The following is a 14,122-nucleotide window of genomic DNA, read 5'->3' as shown; positions in this document are numbered from 1 at the left end:
TCATTTCTGCTTCACAAGACGCCATTTTTCAGGAGGACTGGCTGTGCTACACCCCACCCCCTCCCTCTCGCGCGCAATTTGTCATGCACGGCAGTGTGTGTAGTATCGTGGAGGACTGTGTTCCTATCATGTGTGCGCGCGCGCGCTGCAACACGTCACTCTACATCACCGAAACACAGGGTGTTCGTTTATTGCAAAATGACATGAGAAATAAAACCATTCCAGAAAAGGCACGTTTTCAACAAACGTGGCGCACCCTCACCTGCACCCAGCCACTCTGACGTCACACTGACTACACTGTCCCTGCACACATAAATAGGTTCCTCGATCCGAACATGGAGTATTTTCACCAGAGCCGCTTCACTGACATGAGGAATCTGCCCGCGCTCATTCCTGGTCTCCAGGGTCAGCTGGCTCGGAGGGCGCCCCCCTGTGGTCCAAGACACAAAGTGAAGATTGGACACATTCTTGCAGCATTGCTGGAAACAGTGAAGCAGTTAGTGACTCGTGGGATTCACTCATTCACCCGCCACCACGTCAATCTGACTTTACTCTTGGCCTTTAAGGGTCATTTACTGCACGAATCAGTGGGACCCGTCAGGTCCCCACCTCAGTGAATAAGTGACATGGTCTGCTATACTGTACTGAGCCACACTATACTGTACCAAACTGTGCTATACCATGCTCTACTATATTGTACTGTGCTATACCATATTAGACTATACTGTGCTATACCATATTGTACTGTAATGTGTTGCACTATACATATACTACAGTACAGTACACAATACTTTACCATACTCTACTACACTGTACTGTACTGTGCTATAGTATACAATACTATACTGCACTGCGCTATACTACTTTATTCTATACTATACTGTACTGCACTATACGCTATATTATACCATACTGTTCTGTAATGTGTTGCACTATACGATACTACAATACACTATACCATGCTCTACTATACTGTACTGTACTATACTACACTACACTGTACTACTATACTATACCGTACCATACTATACTGCACTGTATTGTACTGTACTATACACTACACTATACTATCCAATACTATACTGAACTGTACTGTACTGTACTATACACTACACTATACTATCCAATACTATACTGAACTGTACTGTACTATACCGTACTGTACACTACACTATACTATACTGTACTACACTATGCTACACTATACACTATACTATCTATGACATCCAAGTCATTGATCATACAGGTGTACTGGTTCTGCAGTCGGAGCTGACTACAGGGGAGGTAAACAAGGGAGAACATGGAGGTGAGTCAGACAAAAAGCAACAGACATACTAAGTGTGTGACTGTGTTCGGTCAATTAATCGCTCTCTTTGTTGCAGCGGCACATGGCCTCTTCAGTTTGGCTCCCAGCAGCGTCTAGGTTTTATCACTGCACATCATTTGTTCTCACATCCACCCCCCAGAGTTGGCCAGGAAATCCATCCAAACCAGCCGAGTTGAGTCATCATCTGTGATGTCACAGCCAGTGTAAAAGCTGGCTGGAGCTGAGTGGACCTCAGCGGAGACAAAGAGCAGACACCTGTTTCACGTATGTGTCAGGGTTTCTCCAGTGTCCCGGTCGCGGCGCGGCACGGTCAGTGTGAAGCTCTTTCACACTGGAGTCCAGCTCTGACTCATGGAGAACATCAGGAGGACCAGACAGCACGTCGGCAGGTCCACTCACCCAGAGTACGGCGGGGGCGGGGCGTCGTGCTGGCCGCTGCGGGTCAGAGCTTCGGTGTAGGAGGGGAGCGCCGGGGCCATGATCCCTGCCAGGGGCACCATCTCTGGGGGTGGGTGCCCGTCCTGCACCAGCCTCACTGGAACTCTGCACCAGCAAATACAGCCAGACTCAAGAACCGGATGGGGCAGTCGACTCCTCCTGCCACTCATCCACACATGCGTCACTCTGTCCATCTGAAATGTTCTCCCCCGAGTCTCAGCCCTCACCCAAACCCAGCACTGATGGATCTTACTGAGGAGGCCTCCTGTTGCTCTTCTGCTTGGCCTTGTAGCAGTAGACTCCCACCACCGTGGCAATGAGAGCGCAGCCCAGCAGCGCCAGGATCCCGGCCACCAGCCCCGACACGTCCACTCCGGGTGAGTTCACTGCAAACACCCGCCAACCACACACAGAACGGATCAGCGCGTGCGTCGGATTCTGAAACCACTGCTGGATTTATTGGATTCATGTGGTGGGAGTAGAAGAACCTGCTGTCGTCTTACCTTGGTTGTTGATGTAGTCATCCCAAAATGCTTGCTGTGACGGAGAGAAGCAATAAAAGAAATCACACGACGTCAAACTTCCTCAGGGAAGTGGTTACCGTTTGAGCATCATCCTCGAAGACTTCCCGGGCCTCCTCGTAGCTGCACGTTTCCTCCAAACACTCCCTCTGGAGGTCGTCCGGCACCACCAGCTCAAAGTCCCAGCTGTTGTAGAGCAGCGAGCGGGACAGGAAGGACGAGGCTTGCTCTCCGTCCACCAGCAACGGGGCCCCTGCACACACACACACAGATGTATCTCTGTCTTAGTGGGGACCTCTCCTTGCCATCACCCTTTCCACAGCCTCTGTCCCAAAACCGAACCATCCAAAACACATGGCTAACCTGAACCAGAACTCTGAACCAGACTGAAGTTTTAATCCTCAAATTGAGGCTTAACCTTGTGGAGTGCAGCAAAAGGGCTCCACAAGGAGGTGAAGTCCCCAAAATTGGATCTGACCTGGATTGATAAACTCACACACACAGGTACATCAGCAGTGTTTTATTTTGTTGTTGACTTATATTTCTATTTCTCCATTTTGTCTTCAGAATACATTTTCTTCATAACAGTTGTATTACAAATAAATAAATCTTATTTTGCACCATATCTTTCCATTGTTAGACCATCATTTCCTCATTATTGAATATATTATTTTGAACATTTTCCCTTTCAATTTAAACTTTCTTTTTTTTTTACACAAGATACTCACATTCTCAATGGCTTTAATTGTTGCTTTTTTATAAAGCATCCCTGAAGATTATTGTTATTTTTCTTGATCATATTTTACATTTCTTAAAGTCCCCATGGACCGAAAAAACAGTTTTCCTGGTTCCTCTTGTGTACATTTTCTCAAAATATGAGATGTTTTTCTCCATATTTTTTATTATTATTTTGTGATTTTATTGAGACAGCTTCATCAAAACATCACTTAATTGTCCATTAATTTATTTAACCATTTGGAGGCTAAAGCGTTTTAGTCCATTTGCCTTTAAATCTGATTTGCAAACCAATATTTTGACTGTTAAAATTCCACACTGGACTATAGGATACAGTGGGAAGCCTGATGGAATAGTTACCCAGCAACAAACAGCAGCCAGAAAAGAATGAATGAATAATTCCCCAGATGGTCTGATTCCTATTAGAGCCTGCTATTGTTGAGCTTCTGTCAAGGTTTTACAGGTAAATATGTTCTGTATCTGGTTCTCTTCTCTTCTCTTCTTCTCTCTAAATCCTTCTGTCCAGTCGGTGAGGCTCTCAGCAATGAGACAAATGCGCGATTTTCTCCTGGATTCCTTGTTATTTTCTAGTGCGGAGTCAAGCTGAAGCCGACGCGTACGACAGTTTACAGAGAAAGAGAGAAGGGAAAACATGATTTACTGAGTGTTGTTTTGGCGTTCCAGCTGCTATGTTCCATCAGAGCGTGCGAGGTGAGCAGGGGTGTGTGGGTGGGCGTGGCCTACCTGCCGTGAGTCTGTGGGCGGCGGAGCAGTGGGCCAGCTGCAGCAGGGGCAGAAGCGAAACCCATCCCGCCGACAAGGCCGCCATCGAGGCCCAAGCTGAACACAGAAACTCGACAGAGAGAGAGAGAGAGGCCTGACTGGACTGTTGGTCTACAGACTCTCCGCGTCCCCCGGGAACAAAGATCCTCCGACTGTCCTTCTGCAGTGGAAGCGGAGGAAGGCGTCGTTTCAAACCGGTCGGGCTGCATACCTGAAGGAGGGAGGTTCCGGAACCTGTCGGGCAGCCCGTCCCACGCCGCCTGACTCCGGTGACATAATCCACGTCTGGAGTAAACAAGGAGACGACTGGCCGAGAGCGGCAGGGGGTCAGGACTGGAGTGGGGCAATATTTTGTAGCAAATATATCAACGACTTCAGATCCAAGTAGGTGGCGCTCTCGGCTTGAAAATGACATGAACTCATTGTTCAAAACCTGGGATTCATGAGCAGAGAGCGCCATCAAGCGGCCTCAGAAGGTGGGGACACGGTGTCATGACACCTCATCGCTGATATTCAATTAAAAACACGAAAGAAGACTGCAATATGAAAACAAATATCTTCAGTAAAATATTCTGTAGTGCATGGAGTGATTTTAAATATTACACACGGGAGGGAATGTTCATCATAATTATGTTATACCCATCAATGCATGAATCTTTGATAAATTATGTTTCTCTTTGAGTTTATAACTAGTATTTATTACTAAAAACATTAAGGATTCACATGTTATTGCAGTTTTCTGTTTTCTATTTAATATTCATATTCTCTACATATTCTTAATGGATTTTCTTCTGTGAATAATGTTTCATATCATCACTCAACCATCTTATTTTAGCATTGTTTTACAGTATAATAATTATTTTATCATAAAATCGATGGTAACCAGTGGATGTTCCTCTCTTCCTCATATTTACAATTATATAAATGCATAAGTGATTTTCAATCATAACTTTGATACAGTCTGGCTGTCAAAGCTCCTTTTTGGATGCACTCGTAAACACCAACACAATTCAATATCAGTCAGATGCAGTCAGAGTTAGGGGGTTAAACAAGTTGTGTAGCTTCAGCATTTTCTTGGAATCCACACACACACACACACACATATCTCACATGAGCCTCAGTGAAACGATCAAACACCAGTCGGGTTAAATGTTTAATTCAAAGTGATTTGTCTGTTTCAATAAAACATGTTGTGAAAAAGCTTGTAAAAGTCAAATAATATAAAAAGTAAAAATGTACATAAAACGTTAAAAAAATCTCATCTGCAGAAGACTGACGTGAGGATTGATAAAGCTACGGTTGTGTGCCTCGTGCTCATGGGTTTCAGGAGCGCGTTTTTCACGAACCTCCTGACCTCAGACCGCTGACACCTTCTTTAGTTCTCGAAAAGAACGCTCTGAGGTCAGGATTTACTTCTGTTACCAAGACATGAAACCAGCCCAATGTTTGCTGACCTTCATCCGATTTTCTCAGCACAAATATTTACATGGTATTTCTCTCAATAAAAAAGTACCAGCCAACACCCACGAAGCTCTGACATGTGCAAACGGAAATGAAAAGAGTGACGATCAAGAGTGAACATTGCAGGTGTAGTTCTGACGTGGAACCCTGATAAGGTCGGAGGAGCCGCTGCTACTGCTCTTCCCTTTCATAAAACACTGCGGCGTGTCGCCTCCTGCTGGTCAGCAAGGAGTATTGCAGGCGTTGTTGTGGAGGCTGTGCAACATTCAGCAGAAATATAACCAGGACATAGTGTAATGTATTGTTCCATAATCGCCCGAGAACTGGGTCGTACCCGCCACACTCGATCCTGAAACAGCTGGATTATACGCGGCGACCATTGTAAGACCACTTTTATAGAAATGTAAATAGAATCTCTTTGACTGCTAAAAAGAGACGAGGCTGTTTGGAGGTTTGGTGAAAGTGCAAATGAAACCTTGAAGGAGGAGAAGATGATGTTCCTTATCTCCAGCCTTCCCCATCTCTCCCCCGCTCTCGTTCTCTGTCACACAAAAACACACACACTCATACGTTTTTGGACAAGCTGTAGAAGGACAGGGCTTGGGTTTCCATGGCAACCGCACTCAGAGGAGGACACAGGGACAGCCAGCGCTCTTCTGCTTCCCAGTGTGATGCGCTGGGGGGGGAGGACACTCGCTCTCCTGAAACCGTCTGTGGATGTGGAGAAGGAGCGTGTTAATCTAGGCTGCTGCTGCTGCGGCAGCGATAATCCCACACACCTGATAATCTGCACCAGCTCCAGAAAGGCCTCGTCCACGTTGTAACGGTTCTTAGCCGACGCCTCCATGTAGGAGATCTTGTTCTCCCTGGCGAAGGCCTGAGCGTCTTCTCTGGAGATCTGCAGTCCAGACAGGTGTTGGTGGGGGTGGATGAGAGGGGGAGAACAAGGATGTGCTTACCACTCTCTGCTGCTCCAGGTCAGATTTGTTGCCCACCAGCAGCATGGGGAAGTCGTCGCGGTCCTTCACTCGGAGGATCTGGGTGTGAAACTTCTGCACTTCGTGATAGCTGTGGAAGACATTCCACCTCATTCTTTCCCTCTGACTCACTTCAATTCCTCCACTCCCACATGGGAGTAGCTTCACTCAGCTCCATGTTCGTCAGGACCTGATTTCAGAAGGCACCAACAGAGTCGGCCGAGAGAGGCGCTCACCTTCCCCGGTCGTTGAGTGCGAACACCAGCAGGAAGCCTTCGCCTGAGCGCATGTACTGCTCCCTCATCGCCCCGAACTCCTCTTGTCCAGCTGTGTCCAGGACTGGGACATGAACAAGTCACTTTTCAGAGTGATCACATTAATTATTATTATTAATATTATAAAGGAATGTTTTGGAAGAGGGTTCAGGGCACGGATTAATGTGTCACTTATAAAAGAAAATGAAAAAACAGACCTGAAAGGTCACCAGGATTGCTTGAATGAAACGCCTCACACATTCTCAGAGCTCACTAGATGGCGCTATTTGCTTTTCAAATCTGTGGATTTGAACTTCCATTTCAATAAATCCACTTTTTTTTAAACCAAGAGCGCCCCCTACTGAGCTCGGGAAATGAGGACACTGTTTTATGAAGCCCATCATGAGCAACAACATTTCAACCACTGCTGCCAGAGGGGGCGCTGCATCCAAGCATCTCAGACAGGATTGGTAAAGAGGATAAATGTTGACACAAGTCTTCAGCAGCCTCAAAATTAATCAAGATATCTGGAAATATCACACACAAACGGCCCCTTGTTGGCTGTCTGTGGAGTGACTAACTAGTCCAGTGTGTGCTGGTTGAATTGGCGCTCAGGTCAGGATACATTCCCAGACTGATCTGAAGTTCAATGGAGCAACATCATGATTTAGCTTTTCAAAACACAGATGCAATCAAGTTCATCCTAAACCGTTCTGTGTGGAAAACCAACACACGAGTCAAATTTCATCCATTTTTTTGCAGTAGCAAGTATGGATCGGCCAGTTTGGACACCTGAGGTCACTCTCCCCACACACACTGACTGAGGACAAGAACTCTGCCTTGTCGGCGACTCACTGCGCGACATGAAACTCGTAGCAGACAAGTTCAAGTCCTAACAAGGGAATGATGAAACATCCAAGAGCAAACATGCAGAGCCTGTGTCACGTCACAGTCGAGCCAAATACACCCTCACAAGCTCAACAAAGCCCTCACACGCCCTGCAGTCACATCAGACCTCAGACACGTGTGCGGCCGGTGTGTCAGGGGCTTACTGTCCAGCCGCGTCTCCTTCCCGTCCACAGTGCAGATCTTAGTGTAGGAGTCTTCGATGGTGGGGTCATAATCAGATACGAAGTAGGACTGAAAGATGAGAAGACATCACAGAATGCTCATGAGCACAAGCATGTTTCACTGAGGGTTTCCAACACGTATGCAACATAAACTAAATGATGGATCTTTGTTTTGGAACACATTTTGGCTTGAATGAGAATAATAAGACTGGAAGACTCCACCAGTCTTCCATCTACTGGTGAGCGAGTCCTGCGCTCCTGGTGACCCAGCAACAAACAAGTAGCGGAAGCTTTACAGTGAAGAGAATGTTTCAAAGCACTGGACTTCAGCAATGAAATGGTTAAATTCATGTGCCCATCATCAATTAAGATTCTAATATAAAGTTTTAAAAGACAATTAACATTCATTCTATTGTGTGTATGACACTACAACCATGGTAGTTGCTTGTAGTTGCTACAGCTTGTAGGTGGCTAGTCGACAATTCGAATGATGGTTAGTTGCAGCCCTACAATAAGCGTTGATAAAATGAGTAATATCCACTTATCAAAAATAGTGAAGTCACACACAAACCTGGGACTTCTTCAATAAAAGAATAAAAATAAAGTAGTTTGCTTGCAAATGACAATTGGTTTTGAAAACCATCATTTTAAGCAATAATTTAATGGTTGAAAGAATGAGCTCAGCGGAATTCTGTACACGGTAAGCCGTGAAAACACAGAAATACATCAATATAAAACGCTCGTGAGACAACTACATTAACATTGCTTCTAGCTCTAAACAATAATAATCACGTTTACGATGAGAAAAAGGAACACTTTGCAGCATCAACGGGATCATGAATTAACTTTTGGAGCTCCACACCATGGGGAAGGCAATAAAGAAAAAAATAACTTTAAAATATAGCAAACAAAACAAAACTTTAGTGTGGGTGCATCAGCAATAAACACCCCTTACAAACAGTGAACAATAGTTCCGCTGCTGCTGTAACTTTTCATTTTACTGACAATAAGCTATGTATGTCCTCATGTTTATTAATGTATTATTGTTGTCATTATTTATTCAGATTATATAGTATTACTAAATTAACTTTAAGTATTTATTAAAATAAAACTATATTTATTTATTTAATGAAAACAATCATGTATTTTTCTTTTTTCATACGAATTGGTTTGAACAGAATTTGAATAGAAACTGGATGTGGCGTCTGATATATAGGAAAAAGAGATTGCTGCGTGGAAAACGGATTAAAAGGACAGGATAATCATGTTCAAGTTGATTTTGTGAGTCATGTTGCTCTGAGTTTGTCAACATTAACCACAGGAAGCAGATGGTATTGATCACTTCCACTGGGGACTGGAGGATGACGTGAAAAATGACACTGTTCCTCGCGATGACATCAACCCTGCCCTGGAACAGCTGCTGATCACAGTCCTGCACCAACTAGCATTTCATTGTCAAACTCCAACTGTTTTGCATTTTCCTTTTCATGACCATGATGTTTAATATTTTACCGGTGCCCACCTTTGAGATTCCAATCTCAACTAGCCGTTTCACCTGGTCAAAGGTCACTGAGTGAAAAGCTTGACACACAGCACATGGCAGAAGTGTCACAGACATCCACCACTTTCACTTTACTTGCCATCTTTAGAGTAACTATTCAGAGACAATAGTGTTTTCATAAAGATTTGGGCTCTTCTCCTCTCCACCTCCATCATAGGGATGAGCATAATGTGGACTAATAATATGGAACAACTCACACTGCACCACTTTGCAATGTGGACCTTGGGTAAATTATATCAAGTTAATTATATTAAGTATTTTTTGTTACACTTTCTATTCTGGTCTTCTTGTGCTATTTATTTATTCCGTTTTTCCGTTGTATGAATCCTTTGACTGTTATTGTGGCTTAATACGATACGGTGGGGTAAAAAAAACTATGAATAGAAAAAAAACCCAAGCAGTGTTTCATGGAAGTGTAGTTATTCGTGGATGACACATCAGTTAAATCAAGTGCAATACGATGGTGACATGACAAAACAGTTGATATCTTTCCGCGGAACAGATTAAAGGAAAACCTTGTGAAACTGTTTCATGCGTGACTCAGGTGGTGATGATGTCAAACTACAGTAACTGAGTTGGAATTGATGCCTAGTTAAGTTAGAAACTCGTGTGAAACAAAGCCTGTCAGCTAAGTTTTCTACTGAGCTTCGCCAGCGGTAGAAGGTGGACCGTTAACCGGCTCCTAGCGTCTGACACCGGTTCCTGCGAGCGCAGAGGGTCCCGGGTCGTGGGGCCGGGCAGCTGCTGCCGGGACAGTACCTGGATGAACTGGATGGTCAAGGCGCTCTTCCCCACTCCTCCACCGCCCACCACCACCAGTTTGAACCGCTCCTCGTCTCCACTCATGGCGCGGTCTTCCCGGGTCAGACTCAAAGTTCGACACTTGGATTGCAATTCCGGGCCGGACCAGAGGTGGAACTCCGCCTGTTGCGCTAGATGTCGGTGGGATTTCCTTTTCCTCGCTTCGCTTTGAGTCCTACTATCCGGCGAAGCTCATCTTCCAGAGACGCGTCCACGCGTGGGCAGCTGAAGAGCTCAGTTGGGCCGTGGGTTTGGGCTCCGGGAGCGTCCGGTCTCCACTCTTTCCCCCGGTCACTGTTCGTGCTCGAGCTCGAGCTTCAGCTCAGGAGGGCGGAACTGCTTCCTCCTTCTTTTCCTCGACACCAACTCACCCACGCACGGACCCCACTCACCCGTTGAAAACACTGCACGCGGATAAACTAATAGATTCCACAACAAAAGGCCTTAAAAAATTACTTGCAACTTTTTTTTAATCTTCAGAAGTTGAAGCGGAACGGAACAAATTCCTCCCGTGGGTGTCAGCTTCCTTATATGGGCATTTTCACTGTCGGTGACGTCACTTGACACAACATGGAAGTAACGCGAGTCCGGCTTGTTTCTGTGGATTTTTTGGAAACTATTTACATATTTTTGGCTTTAATTTACAATAACACAACTTCATTCCAACAGACTATGTTTATGTTTTTATTTACACCTCGCATTCAGTTCATTTAAACGTCTTAGAATCTTCATTTATCATTTTAATTTGATCATTCTCATTCCTCTAAACCAATTAAAGTAAAATAAAGTCTACTATGTTTTCAGTTTTCAACTGCTTATCTGTTGCCGGGTGGTCCATAACTGTCAAAGTACTTTGTTTCTGTACCAAGTTTATTTTTCTCATAAATGTGTTTCATTTAACTACCTTTCAGCATTGTTGCTACTTGTTCTGACAAGATGGAGTTGTTGACATTTGCATTGTCATAAAACACGTTTTATCAGATAAATAATGCTAATAAATGTGAGTCTGTGTTGAGGGCCCTTGCGTTTCTCCTCTGTATCTGTGATTCTACCCATGCAATATTAGCACAGAAAGAAAGCAGTGAAGACTCCACATATTTGTGCGCCTGAGCACCGCCCTGCCATGTTTGAATGCAGTGAGCCGTTTCTTAAAAAGCATGGCCTCAGGGCAACACACCTCGCTGCACTCGTGCCAGGAAATTCTTGTCCTGCAGTCAGAGTCAGAAGGGACTGGCTTCATGTGAAAGTGAGATCCACCACATGACTTCAAGTTCAGTTGTGACTGCATGTTTGTGGGTAAAAACAAGCGATGATATGGAACCAACATTGAGAGTTATATTTTAATACAGAGGAATAAATGTGTAAATGAATAAAGTGGCGGTCCAGTAGTCAAGTACCTGCAGTGTTATACAGTTAAAGGACACATTAAGTGTCAATGAAGTACTGCTGTGAGAATTATTAGAGCTTGATAACTGAAATTATCATTTTAATGGATGGACAAAACGTCAAAATTGTATTGAATAAATGCTGGTTTAGGGTTTTTTTTTAGGCAACTGAAGAAATTCTGGTGCTCCAGGTGTAGAGAAGTAAAAAAATAACCGAACACTTTTGTCTTAATAAAAATACAAATTTAGAAAACAATATTGACTGGGAAAACGAGCCATTTGATAAATATCATTTTTAATTATCCATAAATACATTTTCATTTAAATACTTATTTTAAAATAACCGTACAAACCACAGACAGTCCAGCATCAATACAAAATCCGCAACACAAAAGAAATCTCCGCAATAAATAAATAAATAAATCAATAAATACAAGCAGACGTCCTCCAGCAGCATTAAACACCACGTGTCCGCAGCAACTCTTGGAACATGCAACCGTCTTCAGCATCTGTACGGCAGCGTGGGCTGTCCCATCTTGACCGGATGTAGAAAGACCCCTCCGAGCAAAACCCGCTCCCCCCAGTCCAGCAGTTTGTTCAGGGTGAAGTTCAGCGGGGACAGAAGTCCCGCCTCCCTCCCGGCGGCTGTGTAGTCTCGTGCAGTTTCCTCTGTTGGCCGACAGGGGCTGCTGCTGTCCCGTTGTGGCTTCGCTTCAGGCTTTGGCTCCCTCTTGTGTATAGACTTGGTAATGCCGCTTGTTTGCTGGCCGCCTGCAGAGGACGCAGGGCTGGTTCCCAACGGAGTTAAAGACAAGCTGAGGGTTTTCCGTTTCTCCAGGAGAGAAGACGGAGCTGCGGAGGAAGGTCTGACCGTGGTTTGTGGTCCCTTTCGCGCCCCCTGCTGTTGATCAGTCCAAAGTTTCTCAGATGAAGACATTTCCTGATTCCCATTTCCATCAGAGACCTTCTGCTGTGCTTTGTACGGCACTGGGTCGCCATGGTGATGGGCGGGATCCTGGTTGTCAGTGATGGGCAGCAGCTTGGTCTCCAGCTGCCGGAGGCTGAGGTCACCTGACAAGCTCTTCTGGCTCAAGGTGCCCTGGAAGTGCTGCAGCTGACCCAGGAAGTTGAAGTTGGGGGAGATGGAGGGGCGGCGCTCCTTGACAAACCTGAAGGTTGTACTTTGTTAGCACCTTTTGGATACTACTACAGTCATCAGCCAGTGGATCTTAAAACAGGGGTGGGCTTCTAACAGAAACTCATGAGTCAGGGGACTTTCTGTGGCCCCTTAAGGATCTTATTTAAAGCTGTATTACAAACAAGAATGGAGTCAATGGTTTTGAAAAGTTTGCAGGAATTTGTGTCGAACACAAATCTATACGAGAAGACTCAATTGATCCTATACACCATCAACGGGGCATTATTAAGGTCACCTTGGAGGTGAAAGGGCATGAGCTGCCTCCCAGGAGCTAAAATAAATGCAGGTAAAGAGGAGGCTGTGATCACCTGTAGGCCTGGTCCAGGTCCAGCCCCAGGCTGTACATGATGTAGGCCACAGCCAAGGCTGGGGAACGGGAGATGCCCGCAGCACAGTGGACCAGCACCGAGGCGCCCGAGGACATGGCAGCGTCTAGACAAACACCAAAACACCAGTCAGTGTCAGGAGGCGGCGCCGGAGACACAGGCTACTCACCAATGAAGCTGAAGGCCTGCGGGATCCAGGGCAGCAGGTCGGCCCACAGGGAGTCGTCGATGGGGATCCGGAGGTATTTGGAGTTGGGCAGGAAAGACGGTCTGGGGCTGCTGCGGCTCACGTTCAGGACGTAGGAAATACCTAGAGAAGCCAGCTGCTCCTGCAACACGGGCGTGATGCGGGTCACTCACTGCTCGATATTGATTTATGTCAGGGTCAGAGGTCCTCACCTGAGTTACGTCGCTTTCTGCTCCCAGGTAGAGCCGCGGCAGTATGATTGACAGCTTAGGGCGCTCGCTCTCTCTCTCTCCGGACCAGACCATGTCTGCACACACACACACAAACACGTTGTTTATCCAAACGACATTTATATATTTTAGCAACTTCGCTTGCAATAAAGTCCAGAGAACCGTGCACTTAATACTCTGTTATTTTTTTAAATAGAAAATCAATTTATAATACAGTTATAAACATTCGTCAAAACTGCAGGTTTTCAGCTCCAGCATTGTTTTGCACCGTGCACTACCCCTCTGCAGCACGTTCGTAAACGCTTCCTGAGGAAACGAGCGAACGAACAAACGGTGCAGACTTTAACGCAATAAACCGCAGGAGGCGACGCATCACTACTCACTGTGTCGCTGGCGATGGCCGTGGCTAGTGCGCGCGTGTCCCTCACCCGGTGCTCTCCGGCTGCCGTCTGAACGATGAGCTCATCCTTTTTCCAGCTATAAAGCACCACTGCATGATGTCATTCACAGCCAATCAGCGACCGGTTCAAGCGCAGGCGCATTACGGACGCGTGTGGGGGGCACGCGCAGCTGCTGCCTCATCAACAACACTGAGCATCTTTGCACCAAACAGCCACAGTGAAGGCGTGAGTGAGCGTTTGTGGAGCAGAAATACGGACTGTAAACAAATGCAATGTTAATAATACAATATTATATTAATTCCCCACAAGCCATTGCTGTTTCTGTATAAGTGCATTGAAAAGCCACACTTGCTACCTTACTGTCTGCTTGTTTATATTTATCTCTGACATGTCGCACGCATGACGTCATGAGGAGCGATCGTGCAGCACATTACACTGCAGCGGTGCTGAGCCACAGAAGTAGGACG

At 45.6% G+C, this 14,122-nt stretch overlaps 3 protein-coding genes across 4 annotated transcripts; all 3 read right to left on the bottom strand.

The window, feature by feature from the left end:
• Positions 1-96: 96 nt before the first annotated feature.
• prrg2 (proline rich Gla (G-carboxyglutamic acid) 2) lies at positions 97-4,019 on the bottom strand. 2 transcript variants are annotated; one of them, XM_053852566.1, is made up of 6 exons: positions 3,766-4,016; positions 2,367-2,539; positions 2,269-2,302; positions 2,019-2,151; positions 1,727-1,870; positions 97-430 (listed from the first exon to the last, which is right to left on the bottom strand). In XM_053852566.1, exons 1-6 carry the CDS (start codon positions 3,848-3,850, stop codon positions 388-390), a joined length of 612 nt encoding a protein of 203 aa, XP_053708541.1. In that variant the 5' UTR covers positions 3,851-4,016; the 3' UTR covers positions 97-387. The 2 variants fall into 2 exon arrangements, with proteins under 2 accessions (XP_053708541.1, XP_053708542.1); XM_053852567.1 differs by lacking the exon at positions 97-430 and having other exon boundaries at positions 1,723-1,870; positions 3,766-4,019.
• Positions 4,020-4,754: 735 nt separating this feature from the next.
• On the bottom strand, positions 4,755-10,437 carry rras (RAS related). The gene is made up of 6 exons (XM_053852568.1): positions 9,887-10,437; positions 7,549-7,636; positions 6,479-6,581; positions 6,225-6,333; positions 6,045-6,163; positions 4,755-5,976 (listed from the first exon to the last, which is right to left on the bottom strand). The coding sequence occupies exons 1-6, from the start codon at positions 9,971-9,973 to the stop codon at positions 5,889-5,891; spliced, it is 594 nt and encodes a 197-aa protein (XP_053708543.1). The 5' UTR covers positions 9,974-10,437; the 3' UTR covers positions 4,755-5,888.
• Positions 10,438-11,412: 975 nt separating this feature from the next.
• On the bottom strand, positions 11,413-13,710 carry si:ch211-195b15.8 (dual specificity protein phosphatase 8). The gene is made up of 5 exons (XM_053852358.1): positions 13,638-13,710; positions 13,237-13,331; positions 13,007-13,166; positions 12,820-12,943; positions 11,413-12,482 (listed from the first exon to the last, which is right to left on the bottom strand). Exons 2-5 carry the CDS (start codon positions 13,327-13,329, stop codon positions 11,816-11,818), a joined length of 1,044 nt encoding a protein of 347 aa, XP_053708333.1. The 5' UTR covers positions 13,330-13,331; positions 13,638-13,710; the 3' UTR covers positions 11,413-11,815.
• Positions 13,711-14,122: the final 412 nt, after the last annotated feature.

Source organism: Synchiropus splendidus, chromosome 19, assembly GCF_027744825.2.
Source record: "Synchiropus splendidus isolate RoL2022-P1 chromosome 19, RoL_Sspl_1.0, whole genome shotgun sequence".
Lineage (NCBI taxonomy): Eukaryota > Metazoa > Chordata > Actinopteri > Syngnathiformes > Callionymidae > Synchiropus > Synchiropus splendidus.
The sequence above is the reverse complement of the archived record's forward strand: the minus strand, read 5'-3'. Positions and strand labels throughout refer to the sequence as shown.

Excerpts from the sequence above, each read along its gene's own strand:
- prrg2 (XM_053852566.1), bottom strand. The coding sequence starts at position 3,850 with ATGGCGGCCTTGTCGGCGGGATGGGTTTCGCTTCTGCCCCTGCTGCAG. Across the intron at positions 2,540-3,765 it reads CGCCCACAGACTCACGGCAG|GGGCCCCGTTGCTGGTGGAC; the intron begins GTAGGCCACGCC and ends GTGTGTGTGCAG. Across the intron at positions 1,871-2,018 it reads AGCAACAGGAGGCCTCCTCA|AGTTCCAGTGAGGCTGGTGC; the intron begins GTAAGATCCATC and ends TTGCTGGTGCAG.
- rras (XM_053852568.1), bottom strand. The coding sequence starts at position 9,973 with ATGAGTGGAGACGAGGAGCGGTTCAAACTGGTGGTGGTGGGCGGTGGA. Across the intron at positions 6,334-6,478 it reads GCACTCAACGACCGGGGAAG|CTATCACGAAGTGCAGAAGT; the intron begins GTGAGCGCCTCT and ends TGTCTTCCACAG. Across the intron at positions 5,977-6,044 it reads GAGCTGGTGCAGATTATCAG|ACGGTTTCAGGAGAGCGAGT; the intron begins GTGTGTGGGATT and ends CCACATCCACAG.
- si:ch211-195b15.8 (XM_053852358.1), bottom strand. The coding sequence starts at position 13,329 with ATGGTCTGGTCCGGAGAGAGAGAGAGCGAGCGCCCTAAGCTGTCAATC. Across the intron at positions 12,944-13,006 it reads GCAGGCCTTCAGCTTCATTG|ACGCTGCCATGTCCTCGGGC; the intron begins GTGAGTAGCCTG and ends GTGTTTGTCTAG. Across the intron at positions 12,483-12,819 it reads GACCTGGACCAGGCCTACAG|GTTTGTCAAGGAGCGCCGCC; the intron begins GTGATCACAGCC and ends TACAACCTTCAG.